General features: G+C 44.0%; 1 protein-coding gene across 3 annotated transcripts in view; it reads right to left on the bottom strand.

The window, feature by feature from the left end:
- Positions 1-4,077: 4,077 nt before the first annotated feature.
- The window catches only part of NABP2 (nucleic acid binding protein 2), a 34,677-nt gene continuing 12,786 nt past the window's right edge, over positions 4,078-25,968 (bottom strand). For all 3 annotated transcript variants that reach the window (XM_030196775.1, XM_030196774.1, XM_030196773.1), the window contains exons 2-7: positions 25,389-25,496; positions 10,452-10,590; positions 9,727-9,798; positions 9,020-9,101; positions 7,667-7,742; positions 4,078-7,571 (exon numbers count right to left, since the gene is read on the bottom strand). In XM_030196775.1, coding sequence (XP_030052635.1) covers positions 7,369-7,571; positions 7,667-7,742; positions 9,020-9,101; positions 9,727-9,798; positions 10,452-10,590; positions 25,389-25,467 — 651 coding nt within the window. In that variant the 5' untranslated portion in view covers positions 25,468-25,496 and the 3' untranslated portion in view covers positions 4,078-7,368. The remainder of the gene's footprint in view (positions 7,572-7,666; positions 7,743-9,019; positions 9,102-9,726; positions 9,799-10,451; positions 10,591-25,388; positions 25,497-25,968) is intronic.

Here is a 25,968-nt window from a genome sequence, read left to right as displayed (position 1 = left end):
TCAAAAGATTGCCCTTCAATGGCTTCATTTACAGACCTAAAAACATCAAACTTCTTTGATAGTGAGGTAAAAAGAAATGCTCTTTTCAATGCATCACACATGGGAATTCCAGAAAGTTCTAACTTTTGAAATGAAGACATAAGATGCATAATGTGATCACTACACTTACTTTTATCCCTTAATTTGGTTTCATTCAACTCTGCCAACCAAATTGGTTGCTGTTTTGCATATGTAGTTGCATACATAGTTCTCAGTTTATATAAAATTTCGTTTGCTGTATCTTTTTCTTCCAGCAATATGGCTTGTTTCTCTGAGAGAGCTTCCAAAAACATGCACTTCACATAATAGTTTGCATTGTCCCATTCAGCCATATTTTCAGCTGTTCTGTTTTGGTCTAAGCATATACTTAATTTCTTTGCTTGAAGGAGACATATGAATCTTAGTTCCCACTGCTGATAATTAAATTCAGTTAATTTAGGCACCTTGAGAGAGTAGAAAAATGGTGAATTTCCTCCCTCAGCCATTTTCTTAGCCTTCTGTTTGGTGTGTGGGGGGAGAGAGAGACAGACTGAATCTTTCTTTTAAAACTTAAGAGAAAAATGTGCCTTTTTTTACTGCCTGGTAATATTTCTCTTCCTTTTCAATTCCTGGCCCTGGGCCCATAACCCTTTTGTTGGATTATTTGTAGTAAATAATTAGCAGATTCTTATACACACAGCTTCAGCTTTAGAAATGTTAATTTCTTTTCTTCATCTCTCTCATACACCCCAGAATAATTCACTGCTGAGTCACTTTAAAGTTGAAGTAACAAAACATCTGTTTACTCACAGTTTGTAGTTTGATTATATTCAGACAGGCATATATATACATAATACTATACATTTGGATTATCAGCTCTTTCCATGTGCTTAGATGGTAATGGATGCTCACACCACCATAGATCCTCTCAGCTTAGGAGAGATCATGAGCTCCATGTGCTGTGCCTAACCCCCACAGGAAGTTGCATGGGTGTGACCTCTCTAAGTAATTCACATCAGAGGTCACAGAGTAATCACAGAGAAAAAACAATTTCTGACAGGCAATGCATGTAAAATACAATACATTCCAACAGAACAAGATAGGAAAGAGAGCTTTAGGGGACCCCACATTTTGGAATCCAGTATTTGGAAAGGTTATTGTTTTTGTTTCACAGAGTAGCTATGATTTGAGAGGAATTCATTGAACCATTTGAGAACCTGACCAATTATTCCAGTTTAGTTCAGCTGCTCTACGGACCACCTGCAACTTTGCCAGGTACATTAAGGAGAATTTGAATTTCTTTTCAAACAAGGTGGCACATATTTGGGAGAATAATAATAAAATTTATTTCTAGTCTGTATTATCTTTATGCTCAGCCACTCCATTAGCAGAATAGTCCTGAAAACATAACATTTTCTTGCATTCTTAATACACTAGCTTATCAGACCTCACTGCATGTAGTATCATCTGTTAGGAGTTTAAAGATAGAATTAAAAAATCATTCATTCTGCAAAAGCAGAACAATATAATCTCAGTGTGGTTTTAAACAAGATTATGCACATATTGAAGCCTTAAAACCTTTCTATTTCCTAAACAAAAATATATATTGGTGTTAGCTTCTATTGCTGGCATTAAGATCCTTCTTTAACACTGGTTTTGAATTCAAGCTAAGTTACAACCCCTGAAGGCGTCTCATTGCCGAAACAATACCCATGTTGGGTCTGGACTGCTTATGCTTTTTCTATTGGAGAATAAAACTTATTATATTTGGAAGATATTGGACTTGTAAAATTCTTGGACTTTTTTCTTCTTCTTCCACCCTGTGATGGTTTGTGCGATTACTGTGGAAGCATTTATTCCCTTTCCTGTTTGATAGGAGAATCTTATTGTTAATCACCTCATAAGTGTTACCATACCATACTGGGATAGACTGAAAGTCCATCAAGCCCAGCATCTGGTTTCCAGCGGTGGCCAATCCAGGTTACAAGTACCTGGCAAGATCCCCAAACAGTACAACACATTTTATGCTTTGAATAAACTTCCTGAGCCCTTACGCCAAGCCCCCTCCCTACCCATCTTCAAATCCTTGCTCAAAGCCCACCTTTTCAATGTTGCTTTCGGCACCTAACCTTTATACCTTTCAGGAAATCTAGACTGCCCCTATTTGACTGACTGTACATTTGTCCTTTAGATTGTAAGCTCCTTTGAGCAGGGACTGTCCTTCTATGTTAAATTGTACAGCGCTGTGTAACCCTAGTAGCGCTTTAGAAATGTCAAGTAGTAGTAGTAGTATGCTGCTTATTCTAGAAATAAGCAGTGGATTTTCCCATCTTAATAATGGCTTATGGACTTTTCTTTTGTAAAACCCCACTAACTGCTTTTACCACATTCTCCTCGAACGCTGTTGAGAATTTAGCAGTATCGAAGCCTCAGATTAGATTAGGTCACTTGCACCTTACATACTGGAAGACACATGGTGTTTTAGAGTCCTTAATGTGATAGTTTTGCTTTTGCGGAATAAAGTTCATTACTGAGGCTCAATGAACGGCGGGTAAGATTAAATAGCAGTTCTGGAAACGATTCTGCCAGTTTTCTTCATTAATCATTTAACCCATACATTACTTAAATGTTATTCTAGTAAACTTTCCTATTAATATTTCTGGGAGGATTTTTGAATTCTATTGTTGAGATTTTCCTCTCCTTGGGCTTTTTTTTTTTTTGAGAAGTTAAAGATGACAGCAAGAGGGCAGGAGCCATTGGGCACTTAGGTCCTATCCTATGTACCCTCTCAACCATTAAGGGGCCTGCATTATGGTTTAGTTACAAAGTCGGTGGCAGACAGTTTTCCAAGAAGCTGAGCAATTCAATGTCCAAAATCCTCTCTGGCAAGCTGATCAGACGTAAATTATTTGCTGAAGACCTATTTTGAAGGTCATCTACCTTCAACTGTGTGCATAGTTGTTCCTGTATGTGCTGTGCTGCTTGTAATTTCTCCTCTAATTTACTTGTGATGATTTGGCTCAAATTCCAAATCAACTATGACAGGGTCTATGTCCTATCCCAAAAGAAAATTCAGGCCTGGGAGGTGAAGGTGGGGACAGAAAGAAATTCTTTTATTTATTTATTGCATTTGTATCCCACCTATTTGCAGGCTCAATGTGGCTTACATTGTTCCGTCATGACAATCACCATTTCTGGAGTGAGAGATACAGTGGTATTACAGTAAAGATCTTAATTGATATAGTAGATTAAGCAGTCAGGTATAAGGAGTACATATTCGGAATAAGAGATAAGGTGGTATTGCGTTAGTTCATTCGTGGAGTGGGCCTTGGTAGTCAAGTATAGAGAGTTAGGTTTTATCCAGTTCAGGTTTGGATTTCGTTGTTTGTGTGATTTAGTGTGCAGGGTCCCACATTGTGGAACTCTCTTCCTTTAGACCAGTGGTTCTCAACCAGTGTGTCAGGACATACTGGTGTATCCCCAAGAAGTGGGAGGTGTGTCCCTTGAAAAATCCGTAACTGGTCCCTACTTCTGCTTCTTGACTATCCTACATAAGTATTGCCATACTGGGACAGACCGAAGGTCCATCAAGCCTAGCATCCTGTTTCCAACAATGGCCAATCCAGGTCACAAGTAGCTGGCAAGATCCCAAAAGAGTACATTTTATGCTGCTTATTCTATGCTGCCATCAGTCCCAAAAAGAAGTGCTGCAGATCTGCTGTCCATATCTTCTGTATGCTACACAGTTTCTCAGTAGCATATTTGCTGGTTTTTGTGTTACTTTCACAGTATATGACAGTAGAGAGATTTTGCGTTGCTGTTACTGAGGGGACACCAGAATTTGAAAATATATTTCTTTTGTATGATAAGCAGTTTAGACTGTAGTATGGATACATTTTCTTGACAGTAATGTTATTATAAATTTGCCTACTATACAGTCCCATATGGAAAAAGTGCATGCAATTCAGTCCCAGATTTCTCATTGATAAAGATAAAAATTTCTTTAAAAATGTTTAAAATCTAATAACTCTGTTTTATGAACTGTTGTTAAAATTAAACTAAATTGTTTAAGAATATGTTATATTTTTATTTCCCCTTGCATCATTTTTAACAATGAAATATACAGGTTTTTTTTGTTCCGCTGTGAAGTTTCGTTTTCAGTGTGTCACACACATCAACACTGTTTGCCAGGTGTGTCACAACAGAAGAAAGGTTGAGAACCGCTACTTTGGACCTATGCTTGACACATTTCCTCGACTTTAAGATTAAATTTAAAAATTGTTTCATCAAGCATTTGGGGTTTAGGCGCCTTGTTGGTGTTTGATTGGGGGGAAGGGGGGCCCATTATGTGGCAATACTGCTCTTTGACCTTTTCTTGGCTTTTCTTTTATGGTTCTCATTCCTTTCTATTATTGAAATTATGAAATTATAAATTGCTCTGATAGTTTTTCTCTGGAGCTGTATATTAAGTGTACAATAAAGTTAAACTAAAACTGACACCAAAGAATCAGCTTCAGTCCCATAAGGGAAAAATAGAGCTCACCTGCCATGTGAACCACAAGATCAATTCCCAGTGAAACAGAATAGGGAGAGCAAATGACAGATAGAGGGAGGTCCTCTGGCCCTTCTACTAGGATCCATGGATCAGCAGAGCCTCCAATCAGGCTGGGGGGTAGTGCATAAGGGAGGAGTCTACTGCCCTATAAAAAGAGGGAAGTGAGAACAGAGAGAGAGCTCAGTCTCCCTATGAGGCTAAGATGTAAAACGTTGGAACCCAGTCTGAAGCTTGCTACACTGTCTGAAGGTATGGGGTAGTCTTGCTTGTTTTATCTGTGGGTTATATTTTGCTGAGTATTTTTTTTCCCCACAGGATGCCTCGTTTTGAATGTGTTTTGGAAAAGTCCAATTGTGGTTTTATTTTTCCTGCCGGTGAGAGTTTGTAGCAGGCAAGTGGCCTACGTAGGTGGTGGCAGGCAAAAGCCAGGCCTAGCCCTAACCTGGGACCTTTTTGTCTTGGTTATTTGTTTAGCTAATGGTGCAATCGGTATGAACACTTTTCCTTTTGACTCAAACCACTAACTGTTTCGACTTATGCTAATGGATGAGATCTGAACTGGACTGTTTTGGGATCTGCAAGGACCCAGACTGTTTACCCCAAGTCGTCGAGAGGGTCCATTGGACATTTGATCCATGCTTATGGGTGGATAGTGTGCACAATGGGAGACTCAGCTCATACAGACGGGTGGGTGGCAGAGCGAGAGAATACTCAGCCTAGGCCCACGGGTAGACGGCATGACACCAATACTATCTAAACGTTCATGGACAGCTTCTACTTTGTTGAAAAGACTTCACAGTTGTTTGTCTAAATCAGCTTCAACTGCATTAATCATTTCTGCTGTTACTTCAGCCATCCATGCAAAGCTGACAGAAGGGCTGAGAGGGCTCTGTAGATCCACCATCTTGCCTTCAGGTATGTGCTGTTTTTGTCTCTACATTGTAATTTAGATGCCATAAGCAGATGATCTGCAGCATGAGTCCCACTGGTTGTTATTCACACTGAACTCTTTATTTGCAAGGATGGAGGGCTGTGAAGAATGGCCGACTCCAGAGCTCAACTTTTTAGCTGCTGTTTCTTCTCATGGCCCCATGTGACCTCAGGTTTAAGCATGGAACTGTGTATGTTCATCTACCCAACACATAGACAGCCAGAGAGGATTCCAGCCTGGGCAAACTGGATGGACTAACTTGTTTTTATCTGCTGTCATTCACTGTATTTATAGTCCCCTGGTTTTCTGTGGCAGTTCAAAGGTAGATTATGTGGCAAAAGTTACAAAATTATGTGGCACATTTGAACAAATCTTGAATGCTAGATAATGTCAATTTACATTTTTCTTTACAAAAATAAAATCATCTGCTGACATTTATTGTCTGGATAATTTATTTGGTTCTCTTTATGGAGAGAAAAGGGTTTAATGATTGGTACTGCAAAAGACAGGAGGATCTTGGAGTACAAAGACAGCATCCGAGGGACAGAAGAATAGCAGATGGAGGGGATGGATGGCCTGAAGGACTGGGGAAGGAACAGAAGAAAGTGAGATTTAAGGAGAAAATTGAATGAGAATCCAGGATTAGGATTAGGAGGGTAGGGAAAATCTACTGTCTCATATCTATTCTCCCAATGCTAATCCCCTCACTTATACAACCTCCTCCACAGGCCTTCTTGATTCCCTCAGTCTCCCCACCCATTCCAATCCCATCATTACCCTATTTCTCTGATCCCTTCATTCATACACATACATTCCTAAATAAAACACCCCCTTGTAATCCTTGTTCCCTCTCTCACCAGAAACCTCCTTATCTTTGTTGCTAGTATACCCTCTACTCTTTCATTCTCCCCACTTCAATCATTAAGAATCTAAAAACAGCATCAGTGGCGCCTTGTGCCATGTCCTCTTTCCCTGCAGCCTGGGGCTAGGGTGTCATTCTTCGCAGTGCACAGTTGAAAGCATGACACTCTGTTCTTACGCTGCAGAGGGAAGGGACACACCTGGAGGCATCACTGTTTTTAGGTTTATCACAGCCATGCTAGCAGCCTGTAGGGAGGAGGCACGTTGACCAACACTGCTGTTGTTTGACCCAACTCTCAATCTCCTGTGACAATCATTTGGCAAGTACTGAAAATCGTAGGAAACTAGGCACCCTGACTATATTACCATGCATCAAGCAGCAGGGAAAAATAGACCATCTCCAGGTATATCTTTTCCCTCTCTCTCACTGTATTTTCTACTCTCTCCTTGGAAATTTTAGCCTCATTTCTATACCCTTCACTTAGATATGCTCAGGCAGTAGTCATTTCTCCACAAAGAAGTGCAGCGCCCTCTAGTCGCCAGAGCTCAGTACTGTTGCTGGAGTCTGGCCCTCAGGCATGGTTATAGCACATTTGTTTTTACAATAGGCCTCACAGCACTTGTTATCCCCACTTACTCCTTTTCTATCCTACTAAATAAAAAATGTAATTTATTTCTATATTTCACTATATTCTCTCATGTTTTTGTGTAAATGCTGAATTCCTCTTGACAGTTTCTCTCAGGTTATGATATACCTAGTATCTGAAACTTCCTTTCTTCAGTCTTTGAGAAATATGCACCCATAAACGGCTCCACTTCTTAACTTCCCCCTGCTCCCCAACACATCCCTCCCTAGAGACCTACATACTTCTGATCCCTAAAACTCCCCACAGCTTCTGCGGCCTGCGTGTGGGGAGGCGGTGGGAAAAGAGGTCCGTGAATATTGGTTTCTGAGGGACGGGTCATGGCTCAGTAAATGGATAACACAGGAGGATGTGTCATATTATCTCTTGCTGCTTCGTCGGCTCTCTTTGCCGTTGCTGACAGAGTTACTAGACGTTGCACCTCCTGCTGAGCCCTGGAGCTGGTGATTCGGTTGACTTCTGGTGATCCTACCACTGGTAGGATGGGATGGGGCTTGTGGCGGATGTGTGGAATTTGCAGAGCCTGAAACGCCCAATGTGTTCCCATTCTGGTTATCGGTGGCTGAAAAAGAGAGATGGACAGAGAGTGACTGGTCTGTAGCATGGAAGCCTGCATGCATTACTGACAGGAAAAGGTAGGGAGTGGCTGCTCTGTACCTGGAGAGGTGCCTGCACTAGGAGGAGGTTGCGTAGCAGGGGGAGCAGAATTCTCATTCTGTGGCAGAGACTGTGCCTGTAAGAAACAGGAAAAAAAGTTAACAGTTTAAGCAAGCACAGAAACAGCAGATTTTCCTAGAGCACTCACTCCCTTCTCATGTAAATCTGAGAACTCCATCTTACTCCCAAATCTCAGGTCTCAAATTCTTCATCCTTCCCCCCCCCCCCTCCTCCCACCATTTTCTCAAGTTCTTATTCTACCTGTGACAAGAGGAAACACAAGCAGGTAGATGATCAAAAGCCCCGCACTGTTCCAAACAGCGCTCTAAAATAGATCAGAGATAATGCATGCAAATGTAAGCAGCGCAATTATCTCTGATTATGAGGTAGAAGTGCCGGAGAACTGTGCCTGAGCAAGTGCTCAGCACAATCCTCCCGCACTTGTTTGACAGGTCTGGGCTGGAGACCAATGAAAAGAGAAGAACGTCCATCTTTAAATCAGAAGATGGACGTCCTCAACTGCCCTGTTGCAGGGACGGCCAAATTTCAAGGGGGTGTCGGAGGTATAGCAAGGGGGCAGTTGAGGATGTCCAAAATTTAGACGTTTCTGCAATGGACAGTTAAGGACGCCCAAAATTGGATGTTTCTATGAGAAAGGCATCTTTCTCATAGAAACATCCAATTTTGGACATCCTTAACTACCCATTGCAGAAACGGCCAAAATTTGGACGTCCTCAACTACCCCGTCACAGAAACGGCCACATTTTGGATGTCCTCAACTGCCCTCGCTGGCAGGTTTGCTATAGGGGGGAATGGGGGCCTGCCAGCATGCAAATGCATGCTGGACAGGGCTCACCATTCCTTCCCAATGATCTGCAAACCCTAACGCCAGCTCGGAGCTGGCGTAGGGTTTGTCACTGCCAGCGACCCAATCTTTGGCACGCTGGATGCTGATCACTGGTGATGAATGCGTTAAGCGCTGATTAGCATACATTTGCAGGCTACTTGCGCTAAGAGCCCTGTTTAGCATGCATTTGCATGCTACTTGCGCTAAGAGTCCTCAAGCGCGTTGTTTCACGTGCTCAAGGGCTCTGATCATGGGGTGGTAGCAAACGCCGGCGCTAGTATGGTGCTAACAGCCTCTAGTGCCGGCGTTTGCTTTTGATCATCTGCCTGAAGGTGCCTCACTTCCAGAAACCACTCTGTACCCCACCCACCCCCAACATCACAGGGGAGCCAACATCTAAGGGTACTGGTGCTAGAGTGCCCATATTCCCTACAAATGAAGGCATGCTTCCTTTCTCTTCACTACATCAGAGATGGGGAGGGATTGCCTGCAGCCTCTAAACTCACCGGTTTGCTCTGAGCTTGCTGTGCCATGTATTCTGGGTTTGGTTCACTGAAGTTTGGCACCTCAGAGTAAACCATGCAGAATCTGGAAGAAAAAAAAATACTTACTGAAAATGGGACCAGATCCAAGCTCTCTCCCCCAACCTCACAAACATGCAGACACATTTTAACCCTGGTGCTGTCTCAGGACATGGACTCATTAGCAGCTTCATTTTAACTGCACCTGTTTGAGACAAACCAACAGGAATAGCCGGGATGAAAAGGCCTAGGTATACTTATACCTACTGTACCTGAATATAACTCACCTTGAACCTCTGCTGGAAAGGCATGAGCTAAACACTATACTTAGATCTTTTTTTTTTTTTTTTTATTAAGCTCAGAGCAAAAAACTGGACTGGTCCACCCTGGTCTGGAATTAAGCTTTTAAAATTCCCCTCTCTGGGAGTTATGTACTGCCAGTGTGGATGATGGGAGGTTATCAAAGAAGGCAGATCTTTAGCAGATCTCCTGAGACCTGCAGATACAGATCTGAGTGTATACAAATAAGTATATCCGAGTATAGTGAATTAGCAAGCACCCAAGTGTGCACATGGGGTACACAGAATTCTGGAATGTTCTTTAGTGTCTGTGCTTGGTTGGATCTCGAGCTCTGCCTTTGACCCTTTTGCCACAGTTCCTGAAATACAACTTTGAAGAACAATGTAACTTACTCTCCTATCTTCTGCAGCTCTCCCCCTCGCCCAGTGTAGAGAGTCAAACAGCCTTTAAACACACTTGCGTACCTTAAAAATAAAAAGACATGTTTTATAGGTGGGTCAGCTTCTGCCTGGGGCCCAGTCTGTACTGCTTTCTCCCCCCCCCCCCCCCCTCATGAGAACAAGCCTATTTATGTAAGTCTACAGACTACACACCTCTCTCCAGGATTAAGGATCAAAGAAAGTGATACTGATCTCTGGGGAAAGGTGGTTTCCCATCTCTGGGACCTGTACACTCCAAGAAAGAGGGCACCCAAACAAGATGGAGTATAGGGAACCATGCGCTAAATAAACACCCAAGACATTTGGGATATGCCCTTCCAATATCTGACAAAGTGAGAATCTAGCACACAGAGCCCAACACTACTGTTGGGCAGATTGGATGGACCGCACAGGTCTTTATCTGCTGTTACTACTGTCAAGGTGGAGCAGTGGCAACAAGTCAGCCCTCCTTTAAGGTCAAGAAAAACTCCTCACACAACTGGGTCTTCATCCTCCTCCTCCACCTCTCTACTACCATGGTCATCCAGCCTCTAGAAAGCTGCACCTTTATTTCAGGTGCAATTCAATTTCAGAGTCCTGCTACACTATTGTTGGAAGGAGAGTGCTATATACAGCCTGCCCGCCTTTGGGATGTTACAAGGCCTATTCATGTGGTGATAACATAGGCCTGGCTTTACCCTTTGGTAAGTCGAATGATGTCTCCAGGCTGGATAAGGTTTCCCACGTCGTCCCATATGGATATGTTGATACTGCCAGTTTTGTCAGCCACCCTGCAGGTCCGCACCTCGTGGCCATCTTTTGTTTTAGTCACTCTGCCTGAAAATGAAAGTCACAGTGTCACGAAGGTGGCCATTTTCAGAAACCTCAACAACACACAGATGACACAGTAGCCAGACACAGCACTACAGGCAAGACCATTTCGAAACTTTTCCTTAAATGGTGAAAAAGTTAAATGGATTAAATTTACAGCAATTTCTTGTTGAGTCTCTACAATTTTTTTTCACCAAGGGCCTCAGTCTGTTTTTCCCAACTTTCATAACTAGGAATTCATTCTATTTAGCTTCAGGGGCCTGAAACACACTTACATAGACAGAGGTTGACTCATCACTACTGGTTTTGAGTTCCAGAAGGCATCTCTCTTAGAAAATTTGGGCTTTGCCCAAAATCAACTGTAGTAAAAAAAATGTTAGTGCAGTGCTTCTCAATCAGTCTGTCACCAAGAGCTTGGGGGGTGTAAATACTTGACAGACAGCAAGCTTATGCTTTCCCTAACGACCACATATGACTGCAGGCTGGAGAGAATACAAAGCAAAGAGCCAGGTACCCCATAACTGCTCCCTTCTGGCCACAAGAGAGAGAAAAGGATGCAGCATTTCCAGCCCGGACTGGTGACTGCACTGGAAGCACAGGTATGTTCAGGATGTACTGCTGCCGATTGCTGGTGGGCGGAAGGAAACATGCAACATTTCCAGCTTGGGCTGGTGATAACAGTGATCACTGGGGTTGGGTGGGCAAGGAGGGGTGAAGCAGAATAAGGGAGCAGTTTAGAGGCTGACCGAATTTCAGTTTCGGCACTGAAACCCATGTTCAGTCGTGTTTTGGTTTCAGTCGAAAATGCCAGTGCATTTTTGGCAGAAAGCGAAACTCCTCCCCCATGACCACACTCTGCCTACCTCCATCCCCACTCCCTGAAGGCCCTCCCCAGGTCTATCTTTAAATGCCATGGTGGTCTACTGGCCTCTGCCCCTGCTGGTTCCTCGTCAAAATGGCTGCCGGGACCTACAGCAGCAATCTTGCAAGGCTATCACGGGAAGTCCCGGCAGCTATTTTGACTGGGGATCGCAACTGCTTGGAAGAAGTCACTAGACTACCAAGGCAGGGCCTTCAGGAAAAAGGAGGGGGGGGGGTATGGGTGTGTGTGCAAGGACCCACTCTCTTTTGGGGGGAGGCAACATTTTTTACATTGACTGAAATCAAGATGCAAAGTTTTGTCACCGATTTGTTTTTGGTCAAAACTGAGAAACCCCATTTTGGTTGCACTCTACAGCAGTTCTAGGCACACACTGGTTGAGAACCACTGTTGTAAGGGAAAATATCTGCTCTGTATAGGCTCCAGAATAGGTTAAAACAATTCTAAATGTTAACAGTAAGTTTAGTGTGAATTTGTCTACCATTAACCCCAGAGCAAAAAAAAAACAACCTGTACAGCACACCGGTCTCTGATTTCTTACTTATGAAGTAAGAAAAGATTAAAACATCTACAGAAAAAAATAAAATGTAACAACTGTGATTTCATTTACAGTTCATAAAAAAATAATTCTGTTAAGAATAGTTTGATTTCCCTTGCATTATTTTTCCCTACAATAAAATAATATTTGTGCTCTTTTTTTTGTTAGGCCACAGATCATAGTGCTCAGTATGTCATACATGGCACGTGTGCCATAACAGAAGGTAAGTTGAAAAGCACTGCATTAAAAAGAGATTTATTTAAAATAGCTTATGCCAATAGAGGAGAGGTTTGTTTGTTTAGTAATATTTAGGAAGGAAAGAAGGGAGTACCCCAGAGCCGTAGCGAGGTGAGCTGACACCCGGGGCGGGTCGCGGCTGCGCACCCCCCCCCCCGGGTGCAGCACGGCGCACCCTCCTCACGCTGGAGCGCACCCCCCCCGGAGCGCATACCTGCGGCGAGGGACGGGCGGGAGGGCCGATCCGCCCCGACTGCACGTTGCTGGGGTGTGTCGGCTCCGCGCTGGTGCACTGCTCTCTCTGTCCCGGAACAGGAAGTAACCTGTTCCGGGGCAGAGAGGGCAGTGCACCAGCGCGGAGCCGACACCCCCCCCCCAGCGGCGTGTGCACCCGGGGCGGACCGCCCCCCCTTCCTACGCCACTGGAGTACCCACACAGAAAAAAATACTCAAAATTCGCTTCAGTGGCCATACTCTAAAAACTTCAAGACTAAAACTACTGAAAAATCTCTTTCAAAAAGTACCAGGGGACACTCAATGAAATTACATGGAAATACTTTTAAAACAAATAGGAGGAAATATTTTTTATGATTCAACGATTTTTATTGATGACAAGTCAATGGTAACAAATCCACCAACGAGTAACCAGAAGGTCCAAAATCAAAGCATACATAAAAAAAGATATAACAGTACAGGCAGTCATCAAACTTTTGACAATTACTTCCCCCCTCCCCTCCCCACTATAGTACTGATATTATGTTACAACTTTTTTTTTTCACTGAAAGGATAGTTAAGTTCTGGAATGCGTTGCCAGAAGATGTGGTAACAGCGGTTAGCGTATCTGGGTTAAAAAATGTTTGGACAAGTTCCTGGAGGAAAAGTCCATAGTCTGTTATTGAGATGGACACAGGGGATTGGTAGCATGGAATGTTGCTACTATTTGGGTTTCTGTTAAGTACTTGTGACCTGGATTGGCCACTGTTGAAAGCAGGATGCTGGGCAACTTGCACCATTGCTCTGACCCAGTATGGCTATTCTTATGTTTTTATGTAAACAGCCAAGTTTGCACGGCTTTTTTTTAAACCTCATGGGTGACATTTCCTATCTCAAGTCCAAACGCAAAGCATTCCAAAGCTTCAGAATAAAATTAATAAAATAATGTGTGGAAATCTACTATTAACTGGCCCACTGATTTGTACTGTACTTATTGATTTATGTAAATTGTTAGCATGACTTTCAATAAAGAGAGTACAGTGGGCATATCAGGGGAAGGGGGGCTGGGGCCAGGGGGTCTTGTCTGCAGGGTGGGAGCAAATGTATACTTATAGTATTGGCCTTGAGGTGAGTGTGTGTGTATGTGGGGGGGGGGGGGGGGCGGAATGTAAGTGATTGTGTACTATATTGAGTTTGGTTATATTTGAGTTGACTGTAGAAGTTACGAGTCTCACTTCTTTCTTTGATACAGTGGTAGTTGTAGTTGGTGGTATTCCCGCTTAGGGTGTGGGGAGTTGGCTCTAATTTTGATTCCAATGGACCTCTCTACACTTATCTTATAATGTGTGGGGACTTAATTCCCCCTTCAAGTCGGCACAGATGTTTAAAGAGTTGAACAGATTACAAGGGGCTATTTGTTTATTGCAAGAGACCCATCTTCGTAGGGTACATAAGAAATTGGTGGTGGATGCGAGACATCCTACCCAAATTTGGGCCTCTAATGTTAGGGAGCCCAGGAAGGGAGGGGTGGGTATACTATTTGACAAAGCTCTGCAAGTCAAGATTTGCCATGTGAAAAGGGGTTGACAAAGGTCACTCTCTCCTAGTTGTGGGCTTGGTAAATGGGCAAAATTATGCCATAGTTAATATGTAGGCTACCAATGTGGGTCAAGAGTTTATTTAGATAAATGTTTAACTGAAATTCTTCACTATCAAGAGGGTACATTATTGATTGGGGGAGACCTTGAGTAACCCTGAAATTGGACAACACAGGGGGAGGACAGGCATATGGGCAAAGGGAACAAAGGCGATTTCATAAATTTTTGTTTAAATTAATGATAAATAGTTGGAGGGCAAAACACCTGTTAGATCAGGATATACCTTTTTCTCCTAGGTTCACCACTGTTACTCAAGAATTCATTTTGTGTTTGTGGCGAGGACACTGTTTTCATCCACAGAGTGGGCTAGAATAGAGGTTATCATGTGGTCTGACCACGACCCTGTGTGGGTGGATCTGCAGAGGAGAGAGAGGACTCTGGAGGAGTACAATTCTGGCATCTAAATGATTGCCTTTTAGATAAGCCCCAGGTGGCTTGTAGGGTCAAGGGGGTCTCCTCTGGAAGTACTTGATTTTGAATAACTTGGGGGAGGTATCACCTGTGACCTTATGGGAGGAACTAAAAGCAACAATGCAGAGACATTTGATAACAATAGCTGTCCAGAAAAAGCGCCAGACACAGAGGAAGTTGAGTGACCTGTACCACCTGCTTATTACCTTAGAGGGGCAGCACAAGCGACAGCCAGGTAAAGAGGGAGATTTTAATGCAGCTGGGGCAGGTGCGGAAGAGGCTTATGGACAAAACTACAGCTCCTCCATCTCTCTATCCACAACCTATACAGAAGTTCTACTTGTTCTTGTTAATGATCAGAGAATATGAGAGCAATTTATTTATTTTTATAGAATGCTATATGCCCCTGAGGTGGTGGTGGGGGACCAGGAGATTGGGGACTTATTTAGAGGGGACACAATAGGGGTCTGTGGGGGAATGGGAGGTGGAGCTATTATGCAGACTGACCACCGGAGTGGAGGTGACACGTGTTGTGCTCAATGAAACCAGGAAAGTCACTGGGGGTTGATGGCTTTACAGTGAAATTTTTAAGTGCTTCCAGCATGTATTGGTGGACCACCTGGTTAGACTAACTCCTTGAAAGAGGAGTTTCAGCTGCTGTATTATATATTGTTGTTGGGGATTACTCTTATTCCAAAGGAGGGGAAGGACCCAACGCAGTGCAGTCCTACTGCCCGATTTCTTTGCTGGGGGTTGACACTAAGATTTTTACCAGGATCCTTGGGAGTGGTTTCTAAGTACACCCACACCCAGACCAGTTGGGCTTTGTGGTGGGTAGGCAGGCAGGGGATAACATCAGAGGTGGCCTTTGATTGGATGTCATGGCCCTTCATGTTCCAGGTGTTGGGTCAGATGGGGCTGGTGCCCTGATTCTTGAGCTGGATCCGCACTGTTTACAACTGTCTGCTAGCATGCTTGAAGATCAATGGGGGATATTCAAAGATGTTTGAGCTTGCTAGGGGTACACGACAGGGATACTCTCTATCCCTACTGTTGTTTACCCTGGTGATTGAGCCCTTTGCCCAGAGGGTGCGGAAGGAGATTAAGGGACTCCAAGTTCGTGGTAAGAACCATAAGATTAGTCCCTTTGCAGATGATGTTTTGTTTACCCCAACTAATCCCCAGGAGCCCTTGGTGGCAGTAGTACAAGAATTGGAAGCCTATGGCCGTGTGTCAGGGTTTTGAGTGAATATGACTAAGTGGGAGGCTCTTAATATTTATTTAATTCAGAATATTTGATATACCACTATGGCCTACAAAAGGCATGAAGTGGTTAACAATGCATAAAAAAAAGAACAATCCTGAGATTAGGGAAAAAATGTGGTCAAGAAATCAGGAGGAGGGAGGGAAAGATATAGAAATAAGGTTTTCAGGGCTTGTTTGAATGCAGGAAGAGTTTGGGGTGAATGAGAAGTTGCCCAGAAAACAGGTGAACAAGGAGAAGAGAGAGAATAACATAAGAACATAAAAGTAGCCCATACTGCGTCAAGGCAATGGTCCATCTAGCCCAGTATACTGTTTTCCAAACAGTGGCCAAGCCAGGTCACAAGCACCTGGCAGAAACCCAAATTGTGGCAACACTCTATACTACAAATTCCAGGGCAAGCACTTGCTTCCCATGTCTGTCTCAACAGCAGACTATGGACTTTTCCTCCAGGAAGTTGTCTAAACCTTTTTTAAACCCAGATACGCTAACCGCTGTTACCACATCCTCTGGCAAAAAGTTCCAGAGCTTAACTATTTGTTGAGTGAAAAAATATTTCCTCCTATTTGTTTTAAAAGTATTTCCATGTAATTTCCTCGAGTGTCCCCTAGTCTTTGTACTTTTGGAATGAGTAAAAAAAAATTGATTTACTTCTACTCGTTCTACACCACTCATGATTTTGTAGACAATCATACCTCCCCTCATCCGTCTCTTTTCCAAGCTGAAGAGCCCTAACCTCTTTAGCCTTTCTTCATACGAGAGGAGTTCCATCCCCTTTTATCATTTTGATCGCTCTTCTTTGAACCTTTTCTAATTCCACTACATCTCTTTTGAGAAATGGTGACCAGAACTGAATGCAGTACTCAAGGAGCGGACGCACCATGGAGCGATATAGAGGCATTATAGTATTTTTGGTCTTATTCACCATCCCTTTCCTAATAATTCCTAGCATCCTGTTTGCTTTTTTGGCCGCCACCACACACTGAGCAGAAGATTTCAGCGTATTATCTACAATGACATCCAGATCTTTTTCTTGAGCACTGACCCCCAAGGTGGACCCTATCAGGTAACTATGATTCGGATTATTCTTTCCAATGTCGAGAGAAGTGGGAACCTTCTCAATGCCAGTGCACTCCCAGTGATTACGGTGTTTGGCATGGTGGGGGTAGGTTATCCTGTGACTGGAAAGAACACTCATCCTGCCCCCCCCCCAAATCATGATGTCAGTCCTCGACTGAGACAAGGCCCCAGCCTTACAAAGAGATTGGATGCCAGACTGATGTCCCTCCAGAGAAGAACGCTGGGCCTATAAAGCAGAAAACACCAGAACCCGCCAAGCAAAAGGCAAGTGGCCAGCACCACAAAACAAAAGGCAAGATGCAAGCCTCTGAAAATCGCTCAAAGAGACAGGATGGCTTTCCTACAAGAGATCAAATCCCAGACCTAAAGACGGGGCCCCCGTAACATAATGGGACCGAATGACAAACTTCTGGCCAGGTGAAAATGTCATAAATTCAGGAAAGGTCAGTTCCACAAGAAACAGGATGACAGCCATGGAATAAATCAGATGTCAGGGCTGAAACCCCCCCCCCCCCCCCCCACACACACACAAAAAAAAAAACAGATGCCAGCCCTGGAATGAGGCAGGACAACAAATTTGAAAGGGACAGGATGACAAGCCCCAAAGAGGCAGGGTACTATATCTAAAACAGAGCTGAGGTAGAAACTGAACCCAAGTGCCATGGTGTACAGACCATTGGCACAGAGAAGCAGGCCACCCACAGGCCAAGAAAGGAGAAATTGTCACACATGCCAAAGGCATAGAACAACAGTCCTGGAAAAAAAGAACAGTATGCCAGCACTGGAAGAGGCAACCGGACACTCCTGCCAAGAGGTACCAGACCAACTAATAAAGAGGCAACATGACAATCCTGTAAAGAAGCAGAAAAACCGCCCCATGAAAGACTGGATGGCAGTACTGCCATAAGATAGGACGTCCATTCTGTAAGAGATACGTCAGCCCAGAGACGGGGTGGCAAGTCATCCTGAAGGAAGCCAGGAAGGCAAACCTAGACAGGATGGCCGTTCATCTTGAAGGAAGCCAGGAAGGTAAACCTAGACAGGATGGCTGTTCATCCTGAAGGAAGCCAGGATGGTAAACAGAGACGGAAAGGAAGATCACACCGAATCGAGCCAGGATGGCAAACCTGATACGACAGACTGTCAATCTCTACGGAAACATGTCCAACCAGAGAAGAGACAGAATGCTACTGCGTATAGAGCAAGGGGACCAGAGACTACTCCTGGAAGGAAACAAAATGTCAACACCTATGCCATGCCAATCCCCTACACAAAGTCAAGGACAGCAGTCCCCCTGCATAAAGACAAGGACAGCAGTCCCTGGAGAAAAACAAAATGGGAACTGAATTCCAAAGGACTTGTCCCATAAAGAATAGCAAAGGTCAATCTGCCAAGAAGACTTTATTGCTGCGGAGCACTCAGAAATGAAGCAGAGCAACGGAATCCCCGCTTGCAGGACTGCAAGAGGCAATTCCTAAGGGAAAAAACTCGCCAGCAGGTTAAAAATGAAAAGAAATCGTTATGCTCTAGAGATTAGAGAGACAGCCTAACAAAAGGCATTCACACCCGGACAGGGAAGGAACATCCAAATTAAAGAACCTGTAGATGACATCGTCATGCAAAAAGGGCGTGAAGAGCACCTAGGACTGCGAAAGGCTACAGTGGAATGTGCACCATGTGAAGCCAGCAACCAGCATAGTTGCAGAGAAAAACATACAAACTGCGCAGGACCTGAGGCGATACTGCACCCATCCGGAGCACTAAAATAAACAGTCAACTGCAACCGGGGAAACTGGACCTCCATGAGGCATTCCACAGCACATGACCTCTGACTCAGCCAGGGTAGACATGTACTACGCAAGAAGCAGAATGCAGTAAACAGCCAACTTGAAGTAGAGGCAGATGGCCCAACATCGAGATTGAGCCAGATATAATGCTAGGCAAAGAGCCATCCCCATAATCACAAAGTGCTGCCTCTACCCATGAAATATAAGGCCCACAGCCCTTCATGCTTTGGGAAAACCAGACACTCAGCCAGAAATGAAACTGAAGACAGGACAGGAAACAGACCTGCTGGGTGGGGGGTCATGCTTTTTTTTTTTAACAGCGGGAAGAGATGGATAGGTCAGGTGATGCCACCTAAGCTTTAGGGGCACCGAAAGTTCTAATCACTGAGATTTCCCACCTGAGAGAACAGTTGAGAAAGCAACAAATCGAAGACCCCCCCCCCCCAAAAAAAAACCATCTCAATAGAAGAGAAATTAAATAAGGGGGGGGGGAAGGTCCCCTCCCCAATGAGCCACAGATCAAGCCCACCTGCCTGGAGAGCAAAGACAGGTTGAAGACCCAGATGGCTTTCTGCAGTCAACTGCCGCCAGCACCGGCTGAAGACCCTACTTCCTCCAGCCCAGGCAGCTGATGGTATAGACTCCGAATCTGGCTGAAGCCTCCACTTCCTCCAGCACAGCCATATGCAGGCAAAGAACCGTGGCTTGTGCAGCAGAACTTGAGGTGAAGGCGCCGAGAGGAGGAAGGGATAGGGGGGACCAGCAGAACTCGCACGCTGCCTCTAGTTATTTAATGTACAGGCATAACTGCAGTGAAAATATACTGACAAAACTGCAGCTCAGCAAGCATGGGAGCGAAAGGTTCACTGGCCGCCTCTCCAGAAGGACTCCATGTTGGAGACTTGCCCCCAACTCAGCATACCCCCGCAGCTGTGGTCAGAGCGCCACATGACTACAGAAAGGGAGGAGAAAGCCGCGGTCCCTCAGCTGGCGAATGTGGTTTGTTTGGTTTTTTTTGGTACTTTACTGACGAAGGCAGAAGTCCGTTCCCTAAAAATGGCACCAAATACCAAAAAATGCCACTGTGAGGCGACCGACAGCCATGGAGCCTACCAAAAAAAAAAGGAAGCTCTGCTGATTCCCCATTGCCAGCCCTGGGGAAGAGCCCTGGGGCTGACCAGTGGGGGGGGGGGGGGGGGGGGGGGGGGAAGCCAGATTCTGCTAACGAGGCAGGCAGTACAAGGTCCCAACACTGCTCACTGGGAAGCCTAAATAGGAACAGACTAAAAACTCTCCAATGGCGTGGGCAGGAAGGGAGGGTTAGAGAACACTCACAGTTCTAGGAGTCTGTAGTCCCCCGAGGTAGAGAAACAGCCAAACTAGTGCAAAGGCACCCGCTGCACTCATGACGCCCCGACCTTCTGTAGCTCCACTTATTTATTTATTTTTTGTTGCTTTGACAAGGCAGGAGAACAAACTTCCAGGGTAAACACCCGAGTGCAGAGAGGTGGAAAAGCAGTAGTGATAAGGGGAGGGGGGGGGGGGGGGGGGAGGAGGAACCAATTTTCGGAAATCACTGAAGACCTATCTGTTTAATAGAACATATCACAAAGACCCATCACCTGAACTTTAGTACATTACTGTTTTAATTGTTATTTCATCATTGATCTTGTTATACCTAATGTTTCATTTCACTATGTTACCCATATTCTTGTGTTATTATTAATTGTATCTCTACTCAATCATGGCAATAGCCAGGCGGAATATTGTAAGCCACACTGAGCCTGCAAATAGGTGGGAAAATGTGGGATACAAATGCAACAAACAAATAAATAAATAAAATAAACCTGGCCCCACCAGCTGTACCCCACAGGAAGGCAGAGAAAGCCAAGACCTCCAGCTCAACTAGATCTGTGAGAACAGGCCAGGCGCAAGCACCATCCAGAGAGCTGCACAGGATATGTCCATTCAACTGCTGAGATAGAGAGAATACTGAAAGTGAGGCTGCTGCACAGTATCCTTTATGGCAGAGGTCTGGCATTCTCTCTATCTCCACCTGCTGGTAGGAGGACATAGCCCACTTTTCTCTGGATTGATCTGTGGGACATAATGGAATAGAACAATACTATACTACTACTACTACTACTTGACATTTCTAAACTATACTACTTTAGGTATGCTACCAGACTTGCTCTGGATGCCTCTGGGGCGTACAGCTCAGTCCTATAGCATTAATCCGTATGTAAATCATATCTTTCAGCTATGGGCTTCTGTGACACTGTCCGCACAATTCCTAGTCTCTCCCTTGGCACCCTTGATAACTTTGTTTCCAGACACTTCCCCTGAACATGCCACATTAGTCAGACGATAGAGGGAGAAAGGTATTTTTCAGTTATCCCAATTGTTTCAAGGTGGTCTGCTAGCTCCCTCTGCAGAGGTTATATGGGTTGGGTAAATCTGATTTTTATTTCTACCTGCAATGCAGGCATGGTCTGCACTGTGAACCCTTTAGAGTGGTCCACACATGCGAGCTGAGCCACTTAGAACAACTTTGAGAGGGCATGAGATTGGGGGGAATGGCTAAGATGGCGCCGACACGCCGAGAGGAGTGAGTCTGCTTTGCATGTGCTGGAGGTTTCTTTTCTTTTCCTTTTGTACCGGTATGCCACACACAAAAAGAAAGGGGATTATTACGGCTTTACCAGCCCCAGCCCTTGTATCCTCTCCGAAACAGCGTAGATAGACAGTTTCACTCTCCGGCGCCCACCGATTGAGACCGGAGTTGGATTTCCGTTGGACGTCGGAGAAGGGAGCCCAACATCCCAGGAACACGAGACCATGCTTTCCCCTCCGGAGCCTGGAATTCCACCATGCCCAGCCGTAACGCGGGAAGAGAAGACAGGCCAGCAAGACGCGGAAGGCGCGAATATTGGGGCCTGTGGAGTTGGTTCTCCCCCGGAGCAGTTAACGGCGGGTTTTGAGAACTTGGAAAGGAAGGGGTCTATAAACCCCCCCATGGTGGTGATGCTCGACACTCTCTGGCAGGCTATAGAAAACATGAACTCCCTGATTATAAGATCAACTCAAGAAACAACATATTTAGTTTCTATGGTGGATCAACTCTCTAATTCGATGGATAGATTGAAACAAGACTTTAATGCCCAGGTAAAGAGATCTCAGAATGATATTTCAAGTATAAAGGAAAATGTTGCCATGGTTATGAAAGACAATTTAAGTTTACGTCAGAAAATAGAACAAATTGAAAACTATAATAGATGCTTGAATATGAGGATTTTGAATTTTCCTAAGCCAGTAGGGATCCTCCCCTTAGAACTATTTAAGAAATACCTTGTTGAAATTTTGAAGATTCCTCCTCAAAATATTCCCCAAATAAACAAGATATATTTTCTTCCTGTGAAAAAGAGTCAGGGAGGGATCCCTGAAGATTTGGAACAAATTCACCAAGAAGAGCAGAATGATGAATTGAAAGATATCTCTTTAATATTGGAAGATTCACTATCAGAAGTAATAAACAGGGCTACGCTTCTGATTTCATTCGTATTTGAGCAAGACTTTAATGCTATACTTAAATTATACTTTAAGTATATACATCAAACGTTTTGTGGACAAAAAATATGGATTTTTCCTGATGTCACTAAAGTTACTCAAGAAAAACAGAAACATTTTTTAGAAATGAGAGAGGAGACGAAGTCTATAGGTGCAACATTCATGTTAGCATATCCATGTAAATGTATAGTGAGATATCTGGGAGTAAAGTATGCTTTCTTTTTACCAGCACAGAAAAAAGAGTGGGAAATGGACCAATGACTCCAGGGAAACGGGAAATGAAATGCCAAGGAACCACTAAGTGGTTCCTTGGCATTTCATTTCCCGTTTCCCTGGAGTCATTGGTCCATTTCCCACTCTTTTTTCTGTGCTGTTATTTTCACGTGGGAGTTTGTGTTCATCCACTTAGGTGGATTACTCTCTCTTCTTTTTACCAGAACAACTTAGTTTTCATAGATCTGAAGAGGGTGTTGAGGTAATAATATCAGTAAGGCTAGATAGTTAACATAGGTGGGTGGGCATATTGCCTTTTTTTCTTTATATTCTTATAGTGATTTCCCTGATTTATCTGTCACTCCCCCTTTTGAATGTGGTCTAAAGAAGGGACAAAAGTTGAAATAATTTACCTTTGGTTAATCTCTGTTTAAGAGTATATATAGAGGCTTATTTTCAAAGCACTTAGACTTACAAAGTTTCATAGTAACCTATGGAACTTTGTAAGTCTAAGCGCTTTGAAAATGAGCCCCATATTGTTACATATCTTGATTTCTTTTCATTCCTGAATTGCATGTAACAAATTTATTACTTGTGTAAAATTATAAAAGTATAAATAAATAAATAAATAAAAGAGAGGGCATGAGATTGTTAAACTCCCGTATATACACCAATGGGAAGTGGAATTACACCATGAATTTGCTCTATCTCAACGATCAGAGACTGTGCTGAGGGCATCTAAGAGTAATATCTCTGCAGCTCTGAGAGAACAGCTCTGAGATACCAGAACAACTCCATAAATTTGAATAAGCTATACCATTGCAGTGTTGGAGGGGATGTGCAGAGCAGGGATCGTACCTCTGCATGTCGTGGTCTTGCCCCGTTACCAACACTTTTGGGTTGAGGGTGTTACACATTGCCAACTCCAATGCGGGGATCACCATGGACCCAATGCCCAGACTTTGTCTATTACTTGAGGGGTTTGAGGACTCCGCAGAGCATCCACAAAAGAGTCTAATGACTCGCCTTTTAGCAGCTAGATGTACTATTCCAGGGAACGGAAATCACCTCATTCGCTAACCATTAGAGCTTGGCTCGTAAACCTGCGCTTTGTGGTACTGACGGAGAAGCTCACGGCTTACCGGAAACATATTTACCAGAAGTTCTTAGACTGGGGGTCACCTCTTCAACAATACCTGGACACGGTATAAATATTGCTACCAGATACTGTCTTTAGTATTATTATTTTTTTAGAGTTGTTTCTTTGCTATGTAGTCAAGTGCCACAAGGATGGAAAAGGGGGGGGGGGGGGGATTGGGGGGTAGTTGGGTTGGAGGTTTATGCATTTTTTCAGTTTTGTGCAGTGTTCTATTTGTACCAGTTTCCAATGTGTATAACTATGCTCTGATTTCAATAAAAAAAATGTTCAAGTTAAAACAAAACAAAAACAACCCACTGAGCTTCATAACAGTACAGCTTCAGGGATTTCTTTACTGGTCCTCCCTTGTTGAGGTCCAAGTAGCACTATTTGATTGCCTTATAATGGGAATTATATATATATATATATATATATATATATATATATATACTAGTAAGAAAGGCCCGTTTCCTTCCCATCCCACTCCCCTTTTTCCTGGCCTTACCCTCCGTGCTTCAGGGTCGTGGCCCCCCCCCCCCCCACAGTGCCACGTGGAGACTGACTGGCTCCCTCGCTGCCTCCGACCTTCAGGCTGCCTGCCTCACTCCCTCCATTCGTCCGGGCTGGCTGGCTGGCTCCCTCGCTGCCTCCGACCTTCAGGCTGCCTGCCTCACGCCTTGCATTAGTCCGACGTTTGTGGTTTCGGGCGAACAGCTGACTCCCCGTTGCCAGACGACCCTGCAGGCGAAACGGCGCCCTCGCGTCAAACGTGATGAGGTCGAGGGTGGAGCAATGCGATTGGTAGAGTGTCATTTCTCCGCCCTCGACGTCATCACGTTTGACGCGAGGGCGGAGCAAACAGTCATGGGGAAAAATTCCGATCTCTGCCACCTCAGGAAAAATTCCGATCTCTGCCACCTCAAAAACCAGAAGTTGCAGCTTCATTAGAACGTTGAGGTAGCGAATTATGTGCGGAAGGGGCGTGGCTGCGGGCGGGTCTATCAGTGAGAGTGAGTGGTGCATGAGTGGTGACAGCCTAAGTGCAGGGCTTCAGTGTTTCCCTGCCACAGAGTGAGCTTCAGAATGTTTGAGGTGAGAATTATTTATATAGATAGATAGATAGATAGATAGATAGATAGATAGATAGATAGATAGATAGATAGATAGATATACAAACTACAGGGCTTTTTCGTAATTGAGCTTATATTTGTGTAATTATTTTGAGAAAACTGAATAAGTAGAAAATAAAACAAAAATACATAGGGTGAACTGAAATGTAACCCCAACTGAATACAAAATGTCTCTTTCAGTCTCCTCTGTGATATTATATGTTTTCTTCTGCTTCAAATTTCCATTACCTTTCTTTGTTTCTCTCTTCTCCCCCTGTCTCTTTTGAGATTATTTCATCACTTTCCACTATTTTCTGGCCTTCATTACCTTCCTTTTCCTTCTCTCCCATTTCTCCATCTCCCCTGCCCCATCTGGCTCTCTCACCTCTTTTTCACTCAATTCACCAACTTTCACTCTCCCATTTGCCTCTCCCTCTCCCAGTCTATAATTTTCCTCTTTCATCTTCCACTCAGCTCATCAGCTGCCAGATCACCTCCACCCATCTCCTCCCTAACTCAGCAAAGTTTCTTACTAATTGCAATATGAAAATAAGGTCATGCAAGAAAAACAGAACAGAATTCTAAATGAAAAATGCAGAGAATCCCGAGAGCCGCAGATTTTACGATCTAGTTATGGCCCTGTTCAGAACCCCATTTGAACCCACTCTTAACCCTCGCCAAACCTTCACACCCCAAGTACTTTACTTACCTGTCTCCAACACGATAAAAATTACATTTAAGTTTTTCAAACCGGGCTTCACATCTTTCACAAACGTCTCTGTCGTCATCGTATGTGTGACAGCTGTCCAATAATTAACTACAGAAAAGGAAAACAAATAAAAAAGGTGAACTGTGCAAAAACATCTAATATTCTCAAGACCCCACTGTCTAAAGAATACTCCCCTTTCTGGCCTGGTTTCTGCTTGGCTCTCCATCATCTTTCTAATCATTCTTTCGGGATGCTCATTAACAATCCTATACGACTCCAGTTCTGCTGCTCTTCCCCATACCCCTCTCTACAGATGACCACTATTAGCCTTCAAGCAGGGGTGGCCTGTGGGCAATGTGAAGGGATCCGAGGCCATGTGTAAAGACTCACTGCAGGGCTTCATTTGAAAAAAATGAGTAGAGCCTGAGAAGTGGGGCCCGAATGCAAAACGTAAATTCACTCAATTGTAAGGCTGTCCTGGCTTCATGCATTCATTTTCTGTGCGCCATCTCTGGAACAGAGACTACCACATAGTCCAATCAAAAACTCACCAATTCAAACTGGTGCATGATGACACACA

The sequence above is a fragment of the Microcaecilia unicolor genome, chromosome 3, assembly GCF_901765095.1.
Source record: "Microcaecilia unicolor chromosome 3, aMicUni1.1, whole genome shotgun sequence".
Taxonomy (NCBI): domain Eukaryota; kingdom Metazoa; phylum Chordata; class Amphibia; order Gymnophiona; family Siphonopidae; genus Microcaecilia; species Microcaecilia unicolor.
This window is presented reverse-complemented; position numbering and strand designations above follow the sequence as displayed.